This window comes from Numenius arquata, chromosome 25, assembly GCF_964106895.1.
Source record: "Numenius arquata chromosome 25, bNumArq3.hap1.1, whole genome shotgun sequence".
In the NCBI taxonomy this organism is placed as follows: domain Eukaryota; kingdom Metazoa; phylum Chordata; class Aves; order Charadriiformes; family Scolopacidae; genus Numenius; species Numenius arquata.
Window position 1 is genome coordinate 964,089 of NC_133600.1, and position 25,743 is coordinate 989,831.

Consider the following 25,743-nt stretch of genomic DNA (forward strand, 5'->3'; position numbering starts at 1 on the left):
TGGGGAAGGGAAACTAGCTCAGTTCTAGCTCAGCATCCAAATACTGGAGTGGAAGCAGGGATCAACCTGTCCCGTGGAATCTGTTCTCTATCACTCCATCTTTGGAATTCCTGGCGTTACCCTGAGGGTATCCCAGTGCAGTTGGGAAACAGCAGTGCAGCCAAGTGCTGGAGTAACTCGTGGAGCTGTGGGTTAGGGGGGTTACCCAAATCCTGTCCCATGCCCGTTGGGTGGCTCTTGGGCTGCAGGCGGCTCTTGTGACTGTGGCTCTGCCTTTCTGGACCAAGGCTGCCAACAAACAGGGGGAGTTTGCTCTTTGTTGCTGTCTGACGCCAGCTGCTCCAGTTTTGTTGGAGGATGAGTCATGGTGAAGCCAGGATAATACTTTGGTGTTATTCTTTCAAGTAACATCACTAATTGCAGTGCCTGCCTGATACCTGCGTGCTTTTGTTATGTGCTGGTGGTTGCTGCACCGATATTAGTGTGGATGGGGCTGGAAATACCCCTGTCCTTAAAGGTTTGCTGCCCTGATAGGCAGATGGCTCACACTGACCTGATAAATAATCTTATCCCCAGAATAAAATGTCCTGTAGCTAAGAAAAAACAATGTGGTGCGTTCCTGCCCAGGTAGAGCTGTTCCATGCGACGTGGTCCCTGTCCTGATGGCTGGTGTTTGGTGATGCAGCCCCAGGGACACCTTGTGCGAGGTGGCCAGGGTCAGGAGGTGACTTCCCATGGCTGTGCACAAAGTGACTGCAGGTTTTGGGTTATGTCCGACCACCACATCAGAGCCCCCTTTCCAGTGCTGCTGTCCGTCCTTCCGCAGGTCTCGGGGCTTTTACAGCCGCTCATTTTGGGGCTGCACTTGCTGAGGTTCTGTTTTACTTGCAGGATGGGAGGAATCCCAGCCGTGAACGGCAAAGGGGAGCGTCTCCTGCTACATGTAGGAATCATAGATATCCTTCAGTCATACAGGTAGGTAACTTTGCAGTCTGTCCTTTTAAGTGTGTTAACATCTATTTTAACACTGAATGAAAGCAGGAAGATTTTCCTCTCCTGAAGAGTTTGCTAATGAGTGGGCAGGCTGCCTAAAGCTGTCTGTTGATGTGTGTCGAGGGCTGTGGATTTTTATCCTGTCCTTAGAACAGCTGGTGACACAGAACCATATAATGAGTTGCTCATAGAAGTTTCCTGGCTCTGTGCCTCAGATAGGTAGCATATCTCCAGGTGATTTTCTGCCCCTCTTCCAGTCCAGCTCCTCCTTCCCTGTAGGGCTCCTGGGCAGCTCTGACCTGGCTGCAGAGATGCCGCTGTGCTCAGTTGTGCCTCTTGGCTACACTGGGGATGAAGGAGGGATCGTTTGCAGCTCAGTGATCTCTCCTGTGTGGGGTATCAAAGGTAGAGTACCTGCCTGAATCTGTGTCTTTCTCTCCCCTTCTCCCCTGGAATTAGGTTCATCAAGAAGCTGGAACATACCTGGAAGGCCCTTGTCCATGATGGGGTGAGTGCCCATACGGGGGCAGGAATTGTCCGGGCCTCAGCAGGATTTACCTGCCTTGGCTTCGTTTGTGCTAGTTGGTGCTGATTACCTTGCTATTTATAGTGCCTGAACTGGCACAGCTGAAGCCAATGAAAGGAGTAGTTCTTGCCTCTCGTGCCTCCACAGCGGTGTAGTGCCGCTTGTTCCCAATCGGGTTTTCTTGCTCACTCCACCTCGTCGCGTGTTTAGCTGTCGTGTACCAGCTTTCCTCCCCTGCTCCCATCTGTCAGTGTCCTCCTCCCCGTACGCATGAGGCACGGGCACTCGTGTACGTGTCGGAGTCCTGCGTTTGCTCCCTTTGGTGACTGCCTGTGTCTCCACTCCAGTGAGTTATCAGTTAATAAACCCCTGTCAGGGCTTTCCTTCCGCCTCCTCTCCTGCAGCAGCCCAGCTGCCTGTTTAAGGAAAGAGCAACCTTGGGTGTGGAAACTACTTTTCAGCATTGCATATCCCGGCTTCCCTTAAAGAATAAGGCAAAGGAAATGTGTAGATGCCAAGTCATGGTAGCACAGTCGAATATCAGAAACAGAGACAGCTTCAGTTTTACTATTTTTAAACAAGAAGTGCAAAACATTTTAAATGTATGAAGACCCTTGTCTGAATTTTGATGTCCGTGTCCTGTGCAAAGGTACCCACATGTGCTTTGAATGTCAGCCAGCAAAGCCAGAAGAAATTTTATGTATGTAATCAGGCCAATATTGAAAAATCCAGGAAGTCGACAAAGGGATAAAAATCACCAAAATCCATTATAAAATTACAGCAAGAATATAATCAAATGCAATCAAATCAAAGGCAATGCTTCAGGCTTATTTATAGCATTAATCAGATCATTTCACTTAAGCCTTTCCATTTTAAGGCTCTATCAGTGCTAAATGTTGGAATAAAAAAGACTGCATTGGTTGTTATAGAAATTCTGCCTTGAAGGGATAATTTTACAATTAAACAATTGCTTCTTGCCTTTGTAGGACACTGTGTCAGTACACAGACCCAGCTTTTATGCAGAGAGGTTCTTCAAATTCATGACCAACACGGTGTTTCGAAAGAATTCCTGTAAGTACCTCATCCAAGAGCTGTTGGCCTCGTGGTGTGGCAGAGGCAGAGCCTTATCTCCATCTTGCCGCTTCAGTCCACGTGGAGAGTTCCTGGGCCCAAAGTCTGAGCAGGCTTTTCTGCTGTAATATAGAGCAAAGCTGAGGAACTGCAAAGCCCTCTTGTTGTCCCAGCTTGCTTCGGGCTGCTGAGACTCCCACTGGAGCTCTCCTGCAGCCTGACGCAGACTCAGCCCTTCAGAGATGGCACTTGCAGAGCACGTGTGTGTGTGTCTGAGGGCAGAGGCATCTCTCTGTGGAGGGAAAAGTGCCTTTGGGGTGACAGTAGTTGTTGTTGGTGGTAATTTCATCTTCTCTTTTGCTCTCCTCATCCAGCTCTGAAGTCATCTCCCTCAAAGAAAGGGCGCAGTGCCTTGCTCGCTGTTAAGACGGCTGGTCCAACAGCAGCGTTTTCAGCCAGTCAGCTCCCCTCTGAAAAGGACGAAACGCAGTATGATCTCCGTGCGGCCAGGAGTTACCCCACGCTTGATGATGAAGGTAATGGTGTCGTTTGGTGGCCGATGGCTGTGTGATCACCCTCTTTCCTAGCAGTCCCTTAGGATCCTCCCCTGTTCTCGTCAAGTTCCCTGCTGTGCACCAACCATGTGTTCTTTGAGCAAGAGCTCTTCGTCGCTTGTCTTGCTGTGCTTTGCAGGTGCTAAACTTAACCAGGACAGGGGAGAAGGTAAGAGTGTATGGTTTTGTCACAGCACCGACAGTTAGTTGATTGGGGAAGCGACACCTCTGTGTCGGAGAAGACCGAATCCCTACTTTGCAGTGCTCTGTGGCTCTGCAGTAAAAATGGTCCCTTGCGTCACTGCTGCAAGGCAGCCGCTGCCAACTGGCACCAGCAGTCACAGCCCAAAAGTGATCAGAAAGTTGAATTTTCCACCCTTAGGAAAAAAAAAAAAAAAGGCCAGGGGGACATACTGGGAACTGCAGGACTCTAGTGACAGTGTTTGGACAGTTTTAAGGGCAAGATCTTGCTATTGAAAAAAGACGAATGGCCTGGTTCTGTGCTGCCCTTTCATCACTTCCATCTGGGCTGAGTGGTGAAGGACGGGTTCCTTGAGTGCATCGGTGTTAGATTTCTGCCTGTGCAAAGCAGTGAGCACTCAATTCATCTCTTAATTCACTCAGCTATTTATCTCTGGTGACCCAAGCCTTTAATCCAGCTTTGGTTACCAGTGAGATGCCTTCATTGGCATTATGTTTCCCACAGCGGCTGTCTGTCCTGCAGGAAATGGTGCTTACTGGCTCTCCCTAGAGGATGCCTGGGGAGAAGCTGCTGCCTTCATGAACCCAGCTCAACTTCTTGCCTGGTTGTGATTTTAAGTGACCGGTCCTGGTGGGAGTGTGCAGGTTGATGGTGGAACAGCCTCGCACGGGGCTGGTGTAGGTGAGGTGTTGGTGTTTGACCTACTCATACTCATCTCTTTCTTCCTGCATTCTCCTGCACTCTGCTCTGGGCCGCAGGCCGGCCAGACCTGCTGCCCTGCACACCTCCTTCCTTTGAAGAAGCTACCACGGCCTCCATAGCCACGACGCTCTCTTCAACATCTCTCTCTGTTCCTGAGCGATCCCCTTCGGAGACCTCTGAGCAGCCCCGGTACAGGTGAGGACAGCTTCGTCCCCTGCTCCCGCTGGCGTCAAGCGGCTGCCGTTCCTCTTTGTGCTGCAGATCTCGGTCAGGCGGCCCTATGCTCTGGAATGCTAATGACCGATTTTAATTAAATCTCTCCTGGGAGCAAGCAGATGCAGCTTTGATGGGATTAATTATTGCTGGGAGAAGTGTCAGCTGTTAAGTAGAACATCTCCCTCATGGGGTGGGGAGTTAGATTTGGGGGCAGTGTAGGATTTCTGTCTTAAATTGCTCTTCAAACTCTACTATTCTGGTTTCTTTTCGCAGGAGGCGCACACACTCCTCAGGGCAGGATGGCAGGTGAGAAGAGTGTCTCATCTCCTCTTGTGCTGCTGCACAAGAGACCTCATGTTTGTGGTGTGGTCCTCTGCAGGATGATGAGCTGCTGCTCACAAGCAAATGATCCCCATTCCTTACACAGAATTTTCCTTACAAGCAGATCTCTCCGTGCTTTGCAAGGAATCTTAAATATTACCCCTGTTATTTGATGGGAAAAGGCCCAGGAAGTCTATAAAGGACAGAGTTGTCCAAATTTACCCACCCAACCAGCATTAGAATCAAGGAAGGTCATTTATGTCACCCTCTGGGCAAATGACCCTTAACAGCAGGAACATTCCTCCTCTGCATGTCCCTGCTGCCTCGTTGCCATGGATGTGAGTGTGGGAAAGGGCTTTGACTTTGTGACCCCAGAGAAGTACCTTGGGTACTTTGAGGGGTTTTTTTTTTTCCCCTCCTGCGGTGATAGGTGGCTCAGAGCCAAAGGCAAGGTAGGACAAAAATCCCCTGCTGCATAGGGGTGTCTGGATTTAGAGGCACACGTCACATAATTATCTTGCATATTTTTGCACTGGTAAAAATGACCCCGTTGCCTGTGTCAGCGGGACCTGCGTGAGGACCCTGCATTTGCTGCTGACTCTGCCCTAGCTTTCCAGGATGTGTTGTAGGTACAGGCTTTGAAATGCACATCAGAGACTCAGTCTTGGGATACGCTGTAGCCAGAGGAGCTGCTGGACAGGCTGACGTCTGCTCTCCCTGCAGTCAGCGTTTGGTGCTTCACAGGGAGGCAAGGACTTTGGAAGATGAGGGTTTGCATCATCTTACAGTCTTACATCTCCCCTCATTTCTAGTGTCTAGTGATTTGCTGAGCTTCAGAGCACAGACACCGTGGAAAAAAATTCCTTTCCGTGGTATTTCTTAATGAAAATACCTCTGTATGCTGCATGTCACTGAATTGTGGTAAATTTCTCTCACTGGAGGGCAAGGACCTACTTGCTGCTGATTTGCAGCACTTGTTGAAGTGTCAGGCACCTGTGAAGCACCTCACCCTTGTGTGAAATTGCTGAAAATTGGAGACTTAATCTTAGGCAGCAGTGGTGGGACCCATTTGGCAAAATGCAGTGACTTCACCCAAGTCACTCCCTTGGTACCTAATGGAGGGAGTAGCTGTGGGATGCGATTTCATCCAGAAATAGGTCAGGAGGATCGCAGTGACTGTCCCTGGACCACACGGGGGGCTTAGCGACTTGGTCAGAAGCAGATCTGTCTAGCACAGATCTGCCACAGCTAAAACCACCCCACACAGGTGTGGCTGCCTTTGCTAGTTTTTGCCTAGTTTCTGCATTCCTGGTGCTGGTGTCTCAGCATGGCCTTCCAGGAGAACAGGGACCTGTGTGTTTGTAGAGCACTCTGGTGAAAGCCAGTGCCAGAACAAAGTTATTAAAGCATGAATTTACATTTCTGAGCTGAAAAGAAAAAGACCTTTTCCAATTTGCTCAAAAACGTGTCACACCTCTGATTATTTTAATCTGCTGGGGAATTCCCTCCAGGTTTCTGAGATCCACCCCCCTGTGAGGAGGAGAGGAACGAGATCCCCAGGGCTGGGCAGGAGAGCCGCCTGCTGGCTCCGGCCAGGGACAGAGCAGGACGGTGCTGCCAACGGAGCTCATCCCTTCCCGAGATGTGCCCTGGACTTGGCAAGCGCCCGCTCCTCCGTCCCATGAGGGCGATGGAGCCAGCCCCGCCAGCGCAAGCAATTACCTTAATAGCGTGAGGTATTAAATTGAAGACTGTCACAAACAGCGCACATAAATCTGACGTTAACCCTGGAGCATGTGTGAGCTGCTTTGGTGCTCTGGGACTCTCGGAAGAGGTTGGAGGCTTTGGCCCTTATGCAGTTGATAGATGATGCCGGGCTAACTCTGGACACAGGTTTTCCCCAGAGGCCAGTTCTCCCCTTTCCTCCCGTACTCCATTTGACACTGCCCATCTCTTCTGTGGCCTTGGCTAATTAATCCCTTTCCTCTTGTCCTCTTTTCCTGCCTCGTTAGTCTTGAGCACTGCAATCTGACAGGACTGACTCTTTTGCTTGGGAGTTCTGGTGATCCAAATCCTCAGTCCTGGGAGGTCTGATGGCTCCTCCGAGCCGAAATCAGCAGCTGGGGCTGTGCCAGGAGCTCGGTGCCGTGAGTGCCTGGCAGCCACACACCGGGACAGACTGGCACAGCTCGCTCCTGGGAAGGCTGCGGTGCAAGAAGCTGGGCTGACTCAGGACTGATTCAGGCTGAGCTAAAATTGAGGACTCTGCATAACTAGTGCCCAGCTGAGCCTTTGGGTCTCTCTCTTCGGTTTCCAGGTCACACGAGGAGGTGCGAGTTGAGGAGGAGCTTCAGCAGATCAGTGTCGAGCTGGAGCCCAAGTGTGACGTTGAGATCGTTGCTCCCAAAGAAGATGACAAAGAGTGAGTGTTTCGGAGCGTTGGGTGGTTTTGCGGAGCCTGCCCAGTGTCATCTGGTCTGTGGCAACTCCTGCTGGGGGCTGACTTTGTAGGGCACCAGCTTTCCTTGAGAGATGGGTGCTCCCCCAGTGAAGCTGAGCTGACCTGACCTTTCTGGATGTGATGGCAGAGCATCTTCAGCTCCTCTGTAGTAAATCATAGAGTCTTGTTTGCTCCTTTTCTGATCACAGCGACTACACTCTGCTATTTCTTCCCCCCTCCAGAGAGGCGGCTTCTTCAGCCTGTGCCATTGTAACATCCACAGCCACAATAGAGGTGGAGACGGCCAGCCAGGCCTCCGAACCAGCCAGCCAGGCCTCGGATGAAGATGATGTGCCAGTCACAGACATATACTTTGTAAGATCCCCTCTCCTCCTGGCCCATTAGGGGGGATGATGGGAAAGGCTGGACAAGGCTCTAACAGTCTCTGTTTCAGGCAGTGGGGTGTGGGGCGGTGTCTGCCCCATGCCATCTTCGCGTTGAGCATCTCAAGGTCTTAACACTGGATAGGTTTTTGAGTGCAGGGAACTGGATTAACCCTTGGAGAACTCAAACCAGCATCTAGCGGGGCTGACACGGGTGGCCCTGTGCTGTGGATGTAGCGTAGGTGTGCTGCTCTACTTCCAATCACAAGTGCTGAAGGGCTTATCTGGGCCAGCGTGTTCCCCCTGGGACCAGCCAAGGTGAATGTAGGTGGAACTGAGAGGTTCTTCCTTCCTCAGCCAGAGAGCCCGGCTGCTTCCCTGGGCACAAATGTGCCACAGTGGCCCAGAGCCAGAAGGGAGGTGGTTGTGGTGGGGCTGACCCTGGGCTCTGGTGAACTCTGGCTTTTCCTTTCCCTGCAGGCAGATGCATTAGGTGACGCAGAGGAAATCTAGTGCTGAGACAGGGAGTAAGTGAGGTGGTTGCTGGTTGGCAGCAGAGTGCGGTGGAGCCTGGCGCTGTGTTCCTCAGTCAGCTCTTGCAATGTCTGAGCAGCTTCTGCAGACCAGAGAAGAGTTTTTCGCAATATGTACCTGCCCAGCGGATTCCCAGAGCAGAGCTGAGGGAATGACTGCTCTCCTCCACCCTGGGCGCTGGAACCTTCTCATGGAAAGAGGTGCCCAGCTCCAACTCGTTGCTGTCAGTGACATGGCGACGGAGAGGAGCTGAGCCCTTGTGATAAGCTCCTTCAGGCCAACCTAAAAATGGCAACATTTGCCTTTGCCTGTGCTTGTGTGACTCTGCTGCAGAGCTGCTCACTCCTTGCCGAGTCATTCTGAGGCTCGTGGGAGCTGTGGAAGGAACCAGCTCCATTTTAAAAGCTCATCTGTTTGGGTTTTTGTGCATGCTGTTCGAAATGCAAACAGCTCCCTCTAACACTGCTGCTCTTTCTTTGCCTGTGGATGGCAGCTGTGTGCAAGCTGCCTGCAGATACTGCCTGCTCCACAGGCAAGTGTCTTCTAGCAAGGGTCAGCTCCTCTTCCTCCCTGTCCCTGGGCACATGTGTTCCCACCAACTTGAGGGGCACCTCTCTATCCGAAGGAAACCATCTGTGTGCAGTGTGCGCTCACAGAGAGTGTGACTGACTGCTCATCAGCATTTCATACTTCATCTAAATCCTTGAGTCTTGCATTAAATGTGTGTCGTGTGCTGTGGAGTGTTTGTCACTGCTGGGATGAAGGGAAAAGCTGATTTGGGTTCCCACGGGCACTCTCCTTGGAAAACCACTTGAGCTGGAGCTCGATTGAGGCTGCAGCAGAGTGCAGCGGGGCTTGGACCACGGCTGCCTCTGCAGGAGTGCTCCAGGGGCGATGGTTGGTGGAGGGATGCTGTGTGCAGAGGATGATTTGTCCCAGGGGACTGTGATCTGATCTTTGGAAGTCTGCTCCTGAAAGGAGAGCACTTTATCCTCCTGTTCACCTACAGGGGAATACAAGTGTGGAGTCTGGGCATGGGCACTGCTCTTCCCACGCACGGCTTTCCTGCCTGCTGACCTATTCAGGCCTGAAGTTGCCAAACCTCTTGTTTTTTGCTTTCTCTTTCATCCTCTCTTCCACATCATCCTTTTTTTTTTTTTCCCTCTTGTTTCCTTTCTCACTTCACTTGCCCTGGGGCCATCCAGTTCACAGATGGGAGGTACTGGATTTACTCTCCCCGCCAGCGCAGACTCCGAACCACCTCACGTTCCTCTGGGATTGTAAGTGAACACAGTAGCACGTAGGGGAGCAGAGCTCAGCTTTGAAACACTGGGGCCAGCGCTCCGTTTCTGGGGATGCTGCCGCTCTGTACTGGGTGGCCATGTGGAACCAGCCCAGCAGAAACCAGGGAAGCACATCAAAATCACACAAATGGCATCTCCCTGTAGGATCTTGCAGAAACGTGCTCTGCCCTGTTTTTCTGCAGGCTGGTGACACAGCTCCTGCCGTGGGGGGTGAGGGGGCTGCAGTGTCACCCAGCCCTTGGACAAACTTGCAAGCACCAGACCTGGGCAGAGAGGCACCTGAGCCTTTGTAGGTCATGTTAGACTCGGCTCCCTTGGCCCAGGAAGCCAGACGGGGATCCAGAGAGACCATTAAGATGTTTTGAAGCTGCTAAAAATCCAGCTGGCCATCTTTCTGGTGGCTGAGATGGTAAGCAGCTCATAAAGGTGCTGCTGGGTTGGGGGTGGTTTCTGCTCTCCAGCCCTTCGCAGCATCACCGATGTGCTCCCTCCTCGCTGCAGATTTTCTGTGAGCAGTGAGAGTTTTCCTTTCCAAAAGATGCAGGGAGGCAGTGGAGCATTTAGGGACTGAATCCAGAGCTTGGACTGCTCTGGGTTTCAGAATCTTTGGGAGAGCTGATGCCCTCAGAGGGTAATGGCAGCTCTGTCAGAGCTTTGGCACAGCATTTGTATAGCGTGGTCCTCCCAGCGCCTGCCAGTTTGGTACCGGGGGAGCAGTGGAGGGGGCGTTGGGCAGAGTGTGGGGAGCAGGGGCAGTAACGTGCTCCAGGCCTTGGCATGAGGAAAGCAAATGGGCAACTCCTCCCGGCAGCTTCTCCTGCCCCTCACCTGAGTTTGGCTGCTCCAGCAGTGGGAGGGTTAATACCAAGCACCGGATGCTCCTTTATCTCCCCGCTGGGTTTTCAGCTCCCTGCATGTGTCTGAGCTCCTAAAAGGCTCTGAAAGTGGCCGGCTGGAGCGTGCGGTTCAGTCAGGACGGATGAAAAACAGGATGTGGGGCAGACTTTATGCAGTGTTGAGCTTTCCTGCACCTCTAGCAGAGCCCTGTAAGAAGCTCCAGGCAAGGGTTTCTCTTCCCTGCCTCCCAGTGGTCTCTGCTAATGTAGCTGCAGTTATTGATGGGGTTCAGCACGCGGAGCCCAGTGCTTCAAAGCTCCTCTGGCTTCTTGCAGTTTCTTGTACATCATAGACTGTTAGAGTTGGTTCCCGGCCTGGGAACCCCCCCCAGGCTTCTTCCCAAGTACCCAGTTCCATTTCTCTTCCTTTGCAAAGCCCAGGCTGAGTCAAAGGGGGCAGTTCCCTCCCTCTGGAGCTAAAAGAGCCTGTTTGCAGTGGAAGTGGGTCCCCTCTGGCAACACCGGAAGCACTTGAATCTGCCTGGGCTTCTCTCTGCTGAGTCGGCAGCAGAAGCCTGTTTTGTCACACCGATGCCCAGTGTTGTGACAACCAGCTCTCCGGCCACACGTCCCCTTCCCTCTCATTCTTTCCAAGATCCAGTTGTGTTTTGCCTCCTTTGTCGTACTTGTTCCCATCACCCCACTGTTTCCAAGACTCTCAGTGATAATTTTCCTTTCTGTGGCCACCATCCACCATGGTCGTAACCCACCCATTGCCGCCTTACTTGGCCTGCAGGGAAGGGGGAAGGCACAGCAAACCAGATCAGGTGCCGCTGTAAAAGCCCTCCTGGACACCAGAGGTGCCAGCTTGTAGCATACCCAGGGCTCGTGGAACGGGAGGTTGAGAGCTGGGAGTGGGTACCAGGAACTGAGAGCTCTGTCACTGCCCTTAGGTAAGTCATTTCCCAGGTCCCTTGGTTGCTCCGGAGCGGGGGTGATGCTGTGGCAGGGAGCTGAGGTTTCACTGGCATCTCAAAAGCTCTAAAAAATCTGTTCCTGAAAGAGGAGAGTTTGTGCCATCCCCACTGCAGCTGGAGCAGGGTCCAATATCAGCTGCTGGCGGGCTGTCCCATGTCCGCACTGGTAGGGAGCAGGTATGTAACTGAGGATGAGGAAGGCTCCTCTGCTGCCAGCTGGCACTGAGCTCAGTTCTCTCCCTCCAGGTGGACAGCTGTTTTACTGTATTGTTTCCTACTCTTTTTATTTTCTCCTTTTATTTTTTTTTCCTTTTCTCTCCTTTGCTCCCTGCTCTGCTGCTGCTCTCCTTGCATTCTCCCCGCCGTCTCTGGCCACTCTGGCAGCCGACAGATGAGAGGAGTTGGGTTTACTCCCCGCTCCACTATAGCGCTCAGCTCCACTCTGTCTCCGATGAGGAGAGCGATACAGTAAGTGTACAAGAAACGTGTGCCGGGTGCCCGGTGGGTCGAGGTTGGAGCTTACATTCCCTCCGCAAGGTCAGCTTGCCAAGGGGGCCGCTGTGGCCTCTGCGCAGCATGGGGGCTCCTGCATGGCTGCGGCAGAGCCCTGCTGAATCTGGGATCAGCTCCACAGCAGCAGGCGAGATCTGCGCTGGCAGAGACCTGGGCTGCTCAGCAAGGGCTGTGGCTTGTTCCGAACCGTTTGGTGCAGTGAAAGCTTCGGGGAGCTGAGGTTCTCCAGTTGTGTTGTCGTTACTGGAGGGTGCAAAACAAACAGCCGCCTTCTCTCTTCACGCTTGTTTTGATTCTGGGGAGTTGGCTGGGCTCAGATGTGATTGCAGGGCGGGTGCCTGGGTGTTGACTCTCTTTTCTCTGCCTCTTGCAGTAATATCTATGCAGACACAGAAGCCCCAGAGAGCAGCGATTCCCTCTGCAGGTCGATGTGTTCCCTTTTCGTTGATGCAGCCGTTCCAGTGGGATGGGGAAGAGCTTGCTGACACCAGTATTGCTGCACTGCAGGATCCCGGGCACTGCATTTCAGAACGGAGCAAAACTATAACCGTTTATTTCTACTTATCCCAGACGTGGGCAGCAGAGAAACCACCCGCTCACCCGCAGCTCCCGAGGGAGACCTCCAGCTGGGTGTAGAGAATCCTGGGTAGTAACACAGTGTTTTCCAGACGTGCACTACCGTAGCTACCTATCCATGTGTGATACTGTGAACCTTTTTAATTTTTTAATCATGTATTTATTTCTTTTATCTTTGCACAGAGACAGCACAAATGTGCTTTTTTAAACATTTAGTTTACTGCACTTTTTTTTTTTTTTTTTGTCATATATTTGTGCATCAGAAAGGAGTGTGAGATCTCACTGGAGAATTGGTAGGAGCACATTGCTGGGGAGGGCAGGGACCGGAGTGGCTTCATTTGAGGCAGCAGCGTGGTCTGATCAGCTGATGGAGTCAGGAGGTTTAAGGCTGTCCAGACTCTGCCACGGTTTTGCCGAGTGACCCAAGGCAAGTCACTCAACCACTCTGTGCCTCGGTTTCCCCGTGCTAATGGGTGTAAAGTACCCACTTCTGTTAAAGCACTTAAACCCTGGGATGAAAGGTGCTATGTAAATGCAATGTATTAAAGGCCATTGAATAGAATTGCTCCCATGTTACAGTAGTCCAAAGCAGCCATGCCAATTTACTTGGATTCAGAAATCGCTAGTGACTTCTCTTGATCTGTAACACTGTGTGGGGGAAGCAAGTGATTCCTGGCGACAGCGACGTGGCCACCTCGGCTCTCCTGCGGACGCTGCAATGGGTTCTGCCTTCACCACGTGCTGCGTCACCCTCTCCCTCTCTGCTTGGAGTCCACGCTTCGTCTTACCAGCTGTCGCACCGTCACCTGCTCCAGGCACGGACAGATGAGGACTGGGCACCTCCAGGGACCCGCCGCGCTGGAGCGCGAGTTCCCCGCTCTGCCCGGCCCCAGGGGTGGCTCCTCCGGACACTGCATCCTGCTGGAGCCACTCAGCACCTCGCATGCTCATGGGTGTATCAACCGCCCCGTACTCAGGGGGCACGAACGCTGGGTTCACACGTATCCTCCGTACCTCAGGGCAGCCAGGGAGGCACGTGCACATCCACACACACTGGAGGCAGAAAAACAAACCTGGCTCTGCCACCGAACCCTGCCAGGCGGTGGTATGTTGATGGACTCTTGGACTAAAAGCTGGGTGCCTGGGATGTTGCCTGTGGTAACATCTGCTATTGGAAATTGCTGCTCTGAGGTCTGAGACGGTTTGCTTTTCGAGGGCTGCAAGCTTTAGGCGAGAGGATTTGGTGTCACTGGGTAGTGTTCAGACTGGGCTCATCCATCTGTCAGCAGGACACACACCATAGCATTGTCTTCAACCCGAGCAATCCCATCCTCTTCTCCCAGAGAGAAGACTGGAAATCCTTTAGACCAGAGGGAGCCAGGTCTTATTCATGTGCTTTACAGGCTGCACTTGAGAAAGAGGGTCAAAATCTCTTTATTCTCATTACAATCTTCACACTGTCCTTGGGATTCCTTGTAGAGGAGTGGGGAAGCGGGACCTTTCTGTTGGGGCTCAGTCCCCGCAGTCTGTCTTCACAGCAGCACTCAGGATGGGTTAATTCAGGCCCCCGAAGGTCACTGGGCTGGCAGGAAGCTCTTCCCCTCTGCTATGTGCTGAACTAGGTGAGCATCTTCACGAATTGACACTTTCTTGCCTGGAAGTACGGGACCCAGACTTCCCCCCCCGCCCCCTTGCCTGCAGATGCTGACAGCTGTAAGGTGTTCTCTCGAGAGCACAGGCTGGGGAGCTTGCAAGCTGCTGCCATTAGATGTATTCATGTATTTACCAAATAATCTATCAAAAGTCTTAAACTCTCCCCTTTCAGTCACTACTTGCCAGCTCGTTCTCTGTGCCAGCCCCTGCAGCAGGCTGGGAATGGGCTCCTGACCCACCCCATCTGCTGGTGCCAGTCCCGCCCGGGCTCCGCAGCTGGGGGGGCTCAGCGCCGTGGCAAGGGGAGCCGGGAGCAGTGCAATACCCACAGACCAACAACCTGCCTCTGGGCTGGAAGCAAGAGGCTTCAAAATGCTAAAAATTCAGCCTTTGGGTCTTTTCCTCCACAAGCGTGGAGAGGCCAGAGGAAGCCGCGTCCCTTCTGCTGCCTCCGATGTCCCTCTTGGGTGCAGGTCTGGAGGAACGTGGCTCCGGGGAGGAACCTGGGGGGGTTGGGCTCGGGCTGCCCTGGTACCGCCTTGTTCGTGGGCTGGTGGGTTGAGCCTCTTCGGAACTTTCCTGCCAACTGCAATCAAGCATCTTCTTTAAGATTGTTTAATCATCATTGATGAAGACTTTATTCCTTCCCCTCATTTTGGGGGTCTCTAAAGCTACTTAGCCTCCGCGCAGGGAGCATCTGGGCCCCACCTTCATGGAGTATCTCAGAGAATGAACTTTGCAAGCGGGAGCTGTGCTTGGGCCCAAGAGCTGTGGGGGAACCCAGACCTCTTACAGCATGTTCCTTCCAAGTCTTGCGTCGAGCGTTCAGGCTTTTTGAGACAATCCTTGTGCAGTTCTGTAACACTGAACCTTTAGGAGCGAGCAGGTCTGGACACGGAGGGTGTGAGGGGACGTGCAAAGGCCTTAGAGCAACTTTGGCAATGTAAGGGGACAGAAGGAACCTTACTTTAGGGAGATGCTGATCTGAAACAGAAACTGCCCCTTCCCAGGCTCATGCACTCCTTGTTCTGTGTCCGGTTCCCTCTGCTGGAGAGCTGCCCGGTCTCCCCTCACCTTGGGGGATAAAAGGACCTTGGAGTTCAAGGCTCACTCTTCACCCGCCTCTGCCCTGTGCCGCAGTGTGAGTTGTTGGGGAGCTCTGGAGTGTTTCCCAAGTGCTGTCAGTGCTGCCTTTGCAGCGTCAGAGGAGGGCAGGACGAGGTCTTGCCCACAGGAAAGAGCATTGGCTGTTTTTTGGGGAGGGAAACCACCACCCGTCCTTGGTCTGAATGTCCCTCCAGCTCATCCGGAACTTCAGTTGCCAGTACTTTCTCCATCGGGGCCTTCTGTAGTGGCCCAGGGGCTGTCCTCACTGTCACCCACGCTCTCTCCATCGCTGAAAGGAGCATTTCTGTTACTCCTCTGGGATCTGAGCCCGGCGCGACAGATGGTTCCCACCTTGCTGTTTGCCAAGGCTCTCCTCCATCCCCATCATCCCCACTGGGATGCCTGGAACGTTCCCTGCCGCTGAGGCTGCCGGTGAGCTCTCAGCTTGGGCTCTTGCCAAGCTGCAGGTGGCTTCTGCCTGCCCGGTATGGACCAGCATGAGGAAACGGCATCTCTGTGCTCGCCATCGAGCTCTTCGCAGGCAGGTGTAGAGCAGAGGAGATGGCGTAGAGCCCCAAATGCTCACAGGAGTGATCCAGTTCTCGGCTGCTGTCATCTCTGCAGCAAGTGGCTCGGTGATCCGTGCCGAAATCCCGCTTTGGGAAGTTTTTTAGCCCTCGCAGGTGTCACCCTTGGCTCCCATCGCCTGGCCTTCCCGTTCCGCTCATCCCCAGCCGGGAAGGAGAAGGGGAAAGCCAGGGTTCGGGCGTACCTGCATCGTGTCTGATCTCCCTTCCTCCGTGTCTCCGTCAGAACCCGGCTCAGTTCTTTTCAGACGTTCGTATTCCCACTCGTTTTCCGTGTCCGCTCCGCGCGCGCACCGTGTTAACGAATGTATGTAAGTAGTTTGGGGGGGGAGGGGGGGGGAGAGCGCGGGGATGTGATGCCATGGGTGTTGTCACGTTTCTCTTCATTTTGGGGGGGGGTTTAAAGTCACGAGCGCTTTATTTTTTCTCTCAGTTGTTTTGAGGTGGTTGTTTTGGTTTTTTGTTTTTTTTTTTTTCCTTTTTTTTTGTTGTTTTTCTCTCCAGAGAACTGTAAATTGATGCTATCTGTCCTCGGCTCTGTGATAAAGCATACTGTAGTCTGTGCTCGCTCCGCCTCCTCTCTCTTGCGCTCGGGCCTCACGTCCTGATTTTGGGGGGAAAAAGGACGAAAAAGGGGCTGTGACGGAAGGGGCGGGCGCGCGGCCGGGGGCCTTGCCGTGGGGCTGCCCAGACGCCGCCTGCGCCCAGAGGGCGCAGGCGGCGTCTGGGCAGCCCCACGGCAAGGCCCCCGGCCGGCTCAGGCAAACGCGACGGGCAGCCCTCCCGGCCGAAGGACCCCGCGGCGGAGCCGCAGCCGATGGGCTCGGGGTCGCGCAGCCCGGCCCGGCGGCGACGGTCCCGCTCGCCTCGGCGGGAGCGGGGCCGGGAACGTTCCGGTAGCCGGGAGAAGGGGCGGTACCGGAGTAGGAGCAGGGGACGTCGGCGGGAACTGAGTTCGGGGTGAGAAGGAAGCAGGGCCGCGGCGCGGTGGCTAGGCGGGAGCGGGCCCTGCAGTGGGTAGGCCGCGTCTTGGGGGGGGGGGCAAACCGAGCCTCTCTCACTGTCCCCGGTGCCCGACTGAGGGGGAGCGCGGGGAGAGGCCGCAGGCATGGAGTAGGGGAGGTTTGAACAGATCTGGCCTGAGGAGTGGTGGGAAAGTGGCGTCCGTGACGCAAAACCTCCCGAGCGGGGTTTTGCTGGGGGAAAAGGGGTGGTGCAGGGGAGCAGGTACCGCCATGAAAGCGCCTTTGAGCTTTCTCGGCTCTGCTGGCAGCTCTGGCTGCGGCTGGGGTCGGTTTTTGCCGCATCTGCAGCAGGGAAAGGCGCCTTCTACTGCGGAGTGCCCGTTGTCCAACACGGAGCCTGTAACCATTTGCCAACTGAAACGCGGCTTTCCCCCAACCCCAGCTCCGACTCTGGCGATGAGAGACAGAAATGGAAGAAGAAGAAAAGCAAAAACAGGGACCAGCACCATAAAAGCCAGAAGAAACACCGCTCACGGTCCCGGGATCGCTCCTCTGGCTCGAGCTCGGAGCGTGAGCGAGAGAGAGACAAGAGGAGAGCCCGGAGCAGAGAGCGGCGGAGGAAGAGAGATGGCTCCAAGTCTTCTGTGTCCTCTGTCAGCTCTCCCTCCCCGCCACGCTCCCGGGGCAGGGAGGAGACGGGGCAACAGCTGAGCCTCCAGGAGCGCTTGCGGCTGAAGGAGGAGAAGAAGAAGCAGGCTGCACTTATGAAAGCCTTGGAGACACCAGAGGAGAAGCGGGCTCGACGGCTGGCCAAGAAGGAGGCTAAGGAGAGGAAGAAGCGGGAGAAGATGGGATGGGGAGAGGAGTACATGGGTTACACCAACACCGACAATCCCTTTGGGGACAACAACCTGCTGGGCACCTTCATCTGGAGCAAGGTGAGCTCTCCTCCACGCCTGTGTGTTGTAGGGGGCTGCTCAAAGGGACGGAATGGCTCTGCAGCTGCCGGTGGACGGAACAGGACAGAGGAGCAGTGGGGTGTTGGGAGGGGGGGGGACTTTTGCTTGAGATGAGAACCTCTGAAACACTAAAAGCAGCCACGCGAGAGCAAAGCGCTTGTCTAGGGCAGCAGCTGGGTGTTTCTGACAAGCTATTTGGGGTTTTACCCCTTTTCTCCTGAAGACTAAGGTCTGTAGCCAGGGTGTGGGATGAGGAGGTGGCTCATGAGGCAGGAGAGGGAGCCAGACCTGCTGGAAGCTGAGTGCTGGGCAGCGTTTACTGGTGTGTAAGCGCTCACCAGGTCTGGTGGCATCCCTGGGCTGAGCCTGGGTTTTGCTGAGTGGCTTCAGGAGTAGGATTTGAGAGATATAGGGATCTTTGACAGGACCAGAGCTCGCTGGAGCAGTGGAAGCAGGGAATGTGGTGGCATTTGCTGGCTGGTGAGGGGCTGTAGGGCTGTAGTGGTTGCTGGGTTTCACGGCTTCCCTTGGCCACTCTGTTTCAGGCCCTGGAAAAGAAAGGAATCAGCCACCTGGATGAGAAGGACCTGAAGGAGAGGAACAAGCGAATCCAGGAGGACAATCGCCTAGAGCTGCAGAAGGTGGGATCACATATCCTCTCCCTCCCACCGTCTGACAGAGAGCCCTGCGGACAGCCCAGTTCTCCCAGTCACTCCCCTGGAAGCCCTCTTGTTCTCACTGGGGGTGCCCATAGGCTGTAGAATCGGGGGGGCACAGTATACCGATTTCTGCTGTTCCAGGGCGAGAAGACTCTTCTTTTGGGGTTTGAGTCCAGCTCAGGAAGTGCTGGGGAGGACAAGTGCCAGGTCACGGCACTGAGGCACTTGGTTGTGCCTGTGTCCCCTGTCCTCCAAAGCGCTGGCAGCGAGCAGCAAGCGCCACAGCCCCGCTGGCCCATGCTGGCTGTTTCATGTGGCTCCTGGCTCCCTGGGAGCCTCGGGCTGATGGCAGGAGCCGAGGCAGCTCAGTGAGCGGGGTTACAGCTGCGTCCTTGATTGGGTGTCCTGCTTGGGTGCCCCATCTGTGGTAGCCTCACGCCTCTCTCCGTCCGGGCAGGTGAAGCAGCTGCGCCTGGAGCGGGAGCGGGAGAAGGCGATGCGTGAGCAGGAGCTGGAGATGTTGCAGCGAGAGAAAGAGGCAGAGCACTTCAAAACCTGGGAGGAGCAGGAGGACAACTTCCACCTGCAGCAGGCCAAGCTGCGGTAGGTGTGCGGCTTCGTGGGGCCGGGTCTGCCAGGGAGCAGAGGGTGACAGGCACCTCTCACTGTTCCTCTCTTCTCTCCCAGGTCTAAGATCCGGATTCGGGATGGGAGGGCAAAACCCATTGACCTTCTGGCCAAGTACATCAGTGCGGAGGATGACGACCTGGCCGTGGAGATGCATGAGCCCTACACCTTCCTGAATGGCCTGACCGTCTCTGACATGGAGGATCTGGTGGAGGACATCCAGGTGCCAGCGCTGGCCAAGGGGCAGCAGCTCTGCTCCCTTGCCTGTGGTGTGGAGCAGCTGCCTGATGTCCTGCTTGTCTCCTGCCTGCAGGTTTACATGGAGCTGGAGCAAGGGAAGAATGTGGACTTCTGGAGGGACATGACCATCATCACAGAGGATGAGATAGCCAAGCTCCGCAAACTGGAGGCCTCTGGGAAAGGAGGACCAGGTAAGCGGGAGGGCAGAGCCTGGTGTAGGTGTCAAGGGGAGCATGAGCGGTGGGTGAAGCAGGGCGTAAGACCTGCCATGTGCACTCAGGCTCAAAGGGGTTCTCTGGGATCTGCTGGATGGAGGCTGTGGATCTGGCAGCCATCCCCTGCTGGGGTCCAGCCTTCTGCTGTCAGGGGCAGGCTGGGCGCTTGGAGACTGACTGGCCGCCCTTGCCTGTCTGTCCAGGGGAGCGCCGGGATGGTGTAAACGCCTCTGTCAGCTCAGATGTGCAGTCCGTGTTCAAGGGGAAGACGTACAACCAGCTGCAAGTGCTGTACCAGGGCATCGAGAGCAAGATCCGGGCAGGAGGACCCAACCTTGACATCGGCTACTGGGAGAGCCTGCTGCAGCAGCTGAAGGCTTACATGGCTCGGGCCAGGTGAGAGCAGGGACTGTCCCTTGGCCGGGGCTGTGGAAAGGGGCAGCACAGACCCCGCTGTGAGCAGAGCTGGGGAGGCACAAACCCAAAGTCATTAGTGGAGGGGGTTTTAGACCTTTTCCAAGATGGTTGGTTCTCCCAAGAGTGGAAAAGTGCTGGGCACTCGGTCCCTTCTCCAGTGGCAGTGTTTACAGTGAGGTCTCCAAGAAGGAGAGTTTATCCCCAAACTGTTCAAAACCCGGCAGATTTCTGCCTGATGTGGTGGGTGTCACAGCTCCAGGTAGTGCGGGCATGAAGTGGTTCTGCTGGGTGGGACCTGACGGTTCATCTCCTCTTCTCAGGCTGCGGGAGCGGCACCAGGACGTGCTGCGCCAGAAGCTGTACAAGTTGAAGCAGGAGCAGGGTGTGGAGAGCGAACCGCTCTTCCCCATCATCAAGCAGGAGCCAGCCTCCCCCAGCGACAGGTACGCAGCCCTTTCCTTGGGGAGCACAGACGTCTGGGCCTCTCCCCGGGGGCATCCGGGACAGAAAATTCATCCTTGTGCTCCTGTCCTTCTGTAGACAGAGCTGACGTGAGCAGAGAAGAAGGGTACCATCCCCATCCCAGTTCTCTCTTCTCTCTTCCTTGCAGGCTGGATCCAGAGGAGAGCATTGTGGTACAGCCGGGGCCGTCCTCGGAGCCGGAGGCTGAGCAGGACGCAGAGGCCAAAGGGGAGGCCGAGGGGGAAGCCGTGCTGATGGAGGAGGATCTGATCCAGCAGAGCCTGGATGACTACGACGCGGGGAAGTACAGCCCCCGGCTGCTGGGTGCCAACGAGCTGCCCTTCGACGCCCACGTGCTGGAGGCAGAGGAGGACGCACATCGGCTGTTGCTTCTGCGGCAGCAGCTCCAGGTGACAGGTAGGAGCCCCACAGGCAGGCCATCACCCGCCAGCCTCATAGTCTGCCTGGCACAGAGGGGTGCGGGGCTGGAGGGGGACGCTGCCCTCAGAAAAGGGTGCATCTGGAGCACGCACCCAGGGCTGGCCTGGCAGGGGATGCCCCAGGCAGCGAAGGGTGCTGTGGCCTCGACAAGAGCAGGGAGATGGGGCTCAGACTGCTGGTGTTCCCTGTGGGTGCCTGCGTCGGGTCCTTCCCCGCTCCCAGCCCTCCCGCAAGCTGTCTGGGCTGTGGGCAGGAGGGAAAGGTGGTTTGGGTGAGTTTCCCAGCATAACTCAGCCCCGTGCCCGCCTGGAGTCCGCAGGGCTCATCTCCGTCTCCAGCTCCACATCCCCTGCCCAGCATCAGCCGCTCCTGCCCTCTGCGCGCCCGCAGCAGTGTCCCCACAGCCCAGGCCTGGCTGGCACTGCAGGACCGATGTCACCTCTCCTCCCTACAGGTGATGCCACTGAGAGCGCCGATGACATCTTCTTCCGTAAGGCCAAGGAGGGCATGGGCGCGGATGAAGCGCAGTTCAGCGTGGAGATGCCCCTCACAGGCAAGGCCTATCTCTGGGCTGACAAGTACCGGCCCCGCAAGCCCCGCTTCTTCAACCGGGTGCACACGGGCTTCGAGTGGAACAAGTACAACCAGACTCACTATGACTTCGACAACCCCCCGCCAAAGATCGTGCAGGGCTACAAGTTCAACATCTTCTACCCCGACCTCATCGACAAGCGCTCGACGCCTGAGTACTTCCTGGAGGCCTGCCAGGACAACAAGGACTTTGCCATCCTGCGCTTCCATGCCGGGCCGCCGTACGAGGACATTGCCTTCAAGATTGTCAACCGGGAGTGGGAATACTCCCACCGCCATGGCTTCCGCTGCCAGTTTGCCAACGGCATCTTCCAGCTCTGGTTCCACTTCAAGCGTTACCGTTACCGCAGATGAGGGGCTGCTCACCTCCCCTTCGGACCTTTGGCACAGGGGGTTGGGCAGGGGGTGTCATCCCCTGTCACAGGCACTGTCCCGCGGACGTCCCCAAGCCCTGGCCCAGCACAGGGCCTGTTCCTGAGGGTTTTCCCTGTCCTTCCTTTTACCCCGAGGGACCCTGAGACTTTGATACAAATAAATAGGGGTTGTTTAAGGTGAGGTATCCTGTGTGTGGGCACCGTGGGGCTCTCCTGCACGTTGTCACCAGCCAGTCCCACACTGGGCTCACACTGGGAGCTCCTCTGGGGGCTGGGGAGTGTTGGGGGGGAGGGGGGATGTAATCACTCCCATGCCGCTGGGGTCTGTTGCCCCATCCCCATGTGCTGTCAGCCACATGGTCCCGATCACTGCTGCCAGTCCTGGTGTTCCCCAGCTGGAGCCACAGCACCCTTGGCTCCACCATCCCCAGTGCTCCCACTGCCACAGCCTTCCCTGTGCCCATCACCCCCTTGGCTGGCCGCGTTTCTGGCCCATTCTCCCCTGGGATCTGGCTCCCCCAGCCTGGGAACACCACCACCCCCCTGACCCCAGCTGTCCGATGGAAGGGTTCGATGGCCGCCTGGCGCCTGCCCCAGCGGGGAGGAGGAGCAGGGTGTTGGATGGGATTTCCTTACAGGGGAAAATCCGGTCTCCATGGCCTCCAGTCGCTCCTCCCCCTGCAGCCGCACTCCCCGGGTCCCCATTGCTGCGCTGGGGGTCCCCGAGGGCCTCGAGCGACGCTCAGCGGGTGTCAGGTCCCTTGGGAAGCACTTCAGGGCTGGGCTGGGGCTCGCTGGCCTCTGCCCCTCTGGGCGATGGCCCTGGGGCACTGCTGTTGTCCAAAAAATCAGCTCCACTCCCCGGTGTGCAGTGGCCGGTCTCACGCGCCGGGACGGGACATCATTGATTATTTATTTCAGCGTCACACGAGGCTGGGTGCTCGGTGGTTTCCCACAAATCAAAGGCACCAAACGGGACTTTCTGCACAGTTTATATGCACGTTTTACAACATCGTTATCCCATTAGTACCTCCCACCTCTGTGTAATTGGTCAGTGATTTCCATGTGGCTGCACAAGGGAGTTACAGCTCATACGCGCGCTCAGGGGAAGGGTCTTCACCTGGGCCAGGGTCGTCTTGACCCGTGGGTGTGAGGTTTAGCGTTAGAATGAAGGTTGTTCAGCTCAGGAGACTAAATCCTCACTATCTCGCTAAGTTGGCTAAACTCTCCAAAACTTTGATTAGTAGCAGTCTCAAGGTCCATATGTTCCTCCTCAAGAACAGTAAAGATAATTGCTTCCCTAGATTAGGAGTCCTTTCACTAATCATCCTGGACAGACTCAAGGACAGAACCCTCCCTGCCTGGCTCTGCACGTCGGTCACTATTAACCATTTCAAGGGTACGCTCTGGTGACAGTTCACCCCTGTGGGACTTCTCTAGGGTTTACTTGATCAGTCTCATCACTCCCCTCAGCTACTGCCCTTAGAACAGCATGGACGGGTACGTTGTACCATTACACACGTGCACACGAAAGTCATCAAACCACTAACGAGCTCTCAAATTCTTTATCCACGGTGTTAAATCAGGGAACCAGGAGGTGAACCACTTCTGTGGCTCTTCAAATCCTAAAGAAGTGTCATCTTTCTCTATTTCACGCAAAAGCCGAGTCTGTTTCCAAATTTCATTCAGATCTGTAGAAATTCCACCACTTTGATCAATAAATACACAACAACTGGTATTAACTCCTGTGCACACCCCCTTGCGAGGTCAACGTCACCTCTAAGGCCGTTCTATTTTGTGCAGCAATATTTGCTATTTCCTTTATGTCTTGCTGAGCCCAAATTGCATCCGAGGTCTCGTTCCCAATTTCCTCGACGAGGGCTGAGCTAGTCACGGTGGCTTTTTTGAATTCCCTTGCCCCCAGCCATGGGATAAACCATCGAGCAGAAGAGCAAGCGGCCATCAGCCTGTCCATCAGAGGATTACGAGTTTGTTTATACCTTTTTAAATAAGTTCTCAACCATAACCCTGAATCTAATTTACACACTGCCGGAATACTGGGGACTAAAGCCCCTAATGTACATTTCCCGTTCCCATTCCTGGGTAGAGCTTTCCTGGCCTTTCTGCAGAGCCACTACCATCCTTTTCCCTCTGGAACTGGCTACTGGCTACAGATCGCTAATTCCCTCCCCAGTTCCGAGTTCTATTCCACCATCTGAACCCCACTCCGTGGGCTGTTTGAGTGAGGCGGTGAAATCCTGTGGATCCCTTTCAGGGGGGACACTGCTGTCCACAGATGTGTGAAACTTGTGGTTTCCAAACATCCACCTCCCGTTCCTGTTCTTCAGTTTCTCTGGTAACACTGAACAAGGTGTTTCTCCACAAATTGCTCCATGACATATTCAGTGTGGGAATTCCTACAAGACGGATCCCTTCTTCATAGAATCACAGACTGGTTTGTGGTGGGAAGGGACCTTAAAGCCCACCCAGGGCCACCCCCTGCCCTGGGCAGGGACACCTCCCACCAGACCAGGTTGCTCCAAGCCCCCTCCAACCTGGCCTTGAACCCCTCCAGGGATGGGGCAGCCACAGCTTCTCTGGGCAACCTGGGCCAGGCTCTCACCACCCTCACAGCAAAGAAGTTCTTCCCCACATCTCATCTCCATCTCCCCTCTTTCAGTGTCAAACCCTTCCCCCTCCTCCTAGGGCTCCCCTCCCTGATCCAGAGTCCCTCCCCAGCTTTCCTGGAGCCCCTTGAAGGACTGGAAGGGGCTCTAAGGTCTCCTCGGAGCCTTCTCTTCTCCAGGCTGAACCCCCCCCAACTCTCTCAGCCTGTCCTCCCAGCAGAGGGGCTCCAGCCCTCCCAGCATCCCTGGGCCCCTAATTCTTTAGTGTGTTCAGGGAAGTGTGTGCAAACCCAGCTGTGGTCCCAACGCGGGGCCCTTTCCCTCCTGTGCAGAGGCCAATATACACCTCCCTGGCCTGAGCAGAGGGATTATCTATTCATTGCATTTCTGCAGAGGTGGGTGGTGACACATAAAGCTGCCCCCCCCCCAGCCTGAAAACTCTTAGGAATACACACCCGTAATTATAATTATTGGTTAGTACTTTATCTTAACAATTTTTGGTTAGTAGTTAGTCGCTTTCATTTAAAGCTACAAGGTCTTTTAATTGATGTGCTCATGTTCCAGCACCTGGGGGAGGGGGGGTTTGGGGGGGGTGTCAGTTGAATTCGGTCTCCAATTGAGTTGGGGGGGTCATGATATCCCACTGCCACCTTTATCTTTCCCTCAGCTACTGCAAATTTTTGTTGACTTTATGCCTTATCCAGCAGATCCCTGGTTTCGGCACCTCCTGTTGTGGGATGTTCCTCATTATCATGTTCCTCCTGCTCTGTAGCGAGGCATTTATTGCTCATGCCAACTCTCTGCTTTCACCGGGCCTTGTGACCTTTTTACAGCTCTTTATTCTCACTCAGTGAGAGATTCGACCTTCTAAAATCTACTTTACCTTTTTAAAAGTACATTCTACCTTCTTAACAGATTGCCCAGGGAGGTTGTGGATGATCCATCCCTGGAAGTGTTCAAGGCCAGGCTGGATGGGGCTTTGAGCAACCTGGTCTGGTGGGAGGTGTCCCTGCCCAGGGCAGGGGGGTTGGAACTCGATGGTCTTTAAGGTCCCTTCCAACTCTAACCATTCTGTGATTCTATGACTAAAGTACATCACAACAATTTGATTTGTTTGCAGTTTCCAGAGTCTTTTCTATCAGCTTGGAAGGGGTGTTACATTCCAGGGATTGTACCCACCGCCCTGCTTCCGTTTATACTTTTCACCAAAGAGGAAGATAACACTTAACAGCGCTGTTGCGGATGGAAATATTTGACACGTTTATGATTTAGCAGCCATTCAAAATTTCTTAATGACGTACGGTAGATCGAGGGGTTGAATTTTAGCAGCACTTAATCATTAGCAAGTTTAGGGGTTTACAAAGTGAGTAAACACAATAGTTGAACAGCGGCTTCGTTACAAATTCGAAGATGGGAAGATTCCCAGGGACTTACTAGAAGGTCTCCCAAATCCATACATCTACGTGTGAGTAATGGTACAAATCACAGGTTAATACATCTATGTGTATATATCTAAGCAAAGCATATAAGTGTGCACACACACACACACAGAGGTCTCTGATCGGGCGTTTCTTAATAGCAGGCAATGCCAGTGAGCCAAAAAGTGCTATTTTTAGGTCCTACAGGTGCAGGGATGAACAGAAGAGCATCCCCATCCATAAAGCCATTGTG

The 25,743-nt window shown here is 54.6% G+C and overlaps 2 protein-coding genes across 3 annotated transcripts in view; both read left to right on the forward strand.

The window, feature by feature from the left end:
- The window catches only part of PIP5K1C (phosphatidylinositol-4-phosphate 5-kinase type 1 gamma), a 52,882-nt gene extending 36,829 nt beyond the window's left edge, over positions 1-16,053 (forward strand). Inside the window, exons 9-18 of the mRNA XM_074163745.1 lie at positions 892-975; positions 1,453-1,501; positions 2,506-2,590; positions 2,965-3,126; positions 4,105-4,243; positions 4,538-4,570; positions 6,903-7,007; positions 7,268-7,400; positions 11,444-11,527; positions 11,946-16,053. Coding sequence (XP_074019846.1) covers positions 892-975; positions 1,453-1,501; positions 2,506-2,590; positions 2,965-3,126; positions 4,105-4,243; positions 4,538-4,570; positions 6,903-7,007; positions 7,268-7,400; positions 11,444-11,527; positions 11,946-11,948 — 877 coding nt within the window. The 3' untranslated portion in view covers positions 11,949-16,053. The remainder of the gene's footprint in view (positions 1-891; positions 976-1,452; positions 1,502-2,505; positions 2,591-2,964; positions 3,127-4,104; positions 4,244-4,537; positions 4,571-6,902; positions 7,008-7,267; positions 7,401-11,443; positions 11,528-11,945) is intronic.
- A 207-nt stretch (positions 16,054-16,260) lies between these two features.
- CACTIN (cactin, spliceosome C complex subunit) lies at positions 16,261-21,625 on the forward strand. Of its 2 annotated transcripts, none has more exons than XM_074163656.1 (10): positions 16,261-16,455; positions 16,903-17,398; positions 17,965-18,060; positions 18,536-18,681; positions 18,766-18,928; positions 19,019-19,136; positions 19,364-19,556; positions 19,898-20,020; positions 20,164-20,456; positions 20,935-21,625. In XM_074163656.1, exons 1-10 carry the CDS (start codon positions 16,313-16,315, stop codon positions 21,423-21,425), a joined length of 2,262 nt encoding a protein of 753 aa, XP_074019757.1. In that variant the 5' UTR covers positions 16,261-16,312; the 3' UTR covers positions 21,426-21,625. The 2 variants fall into 2 exon arrangements, with proteins under 2 accessions (XP_074019757.1, XP_074019758.1); XM_074163657.1 differs by having other exon boundaries at positions 16,300-16,455; positions 20,188-20,456.
- Positions 21,626-25,743: the final 4,118 nt, after the last annotated feature.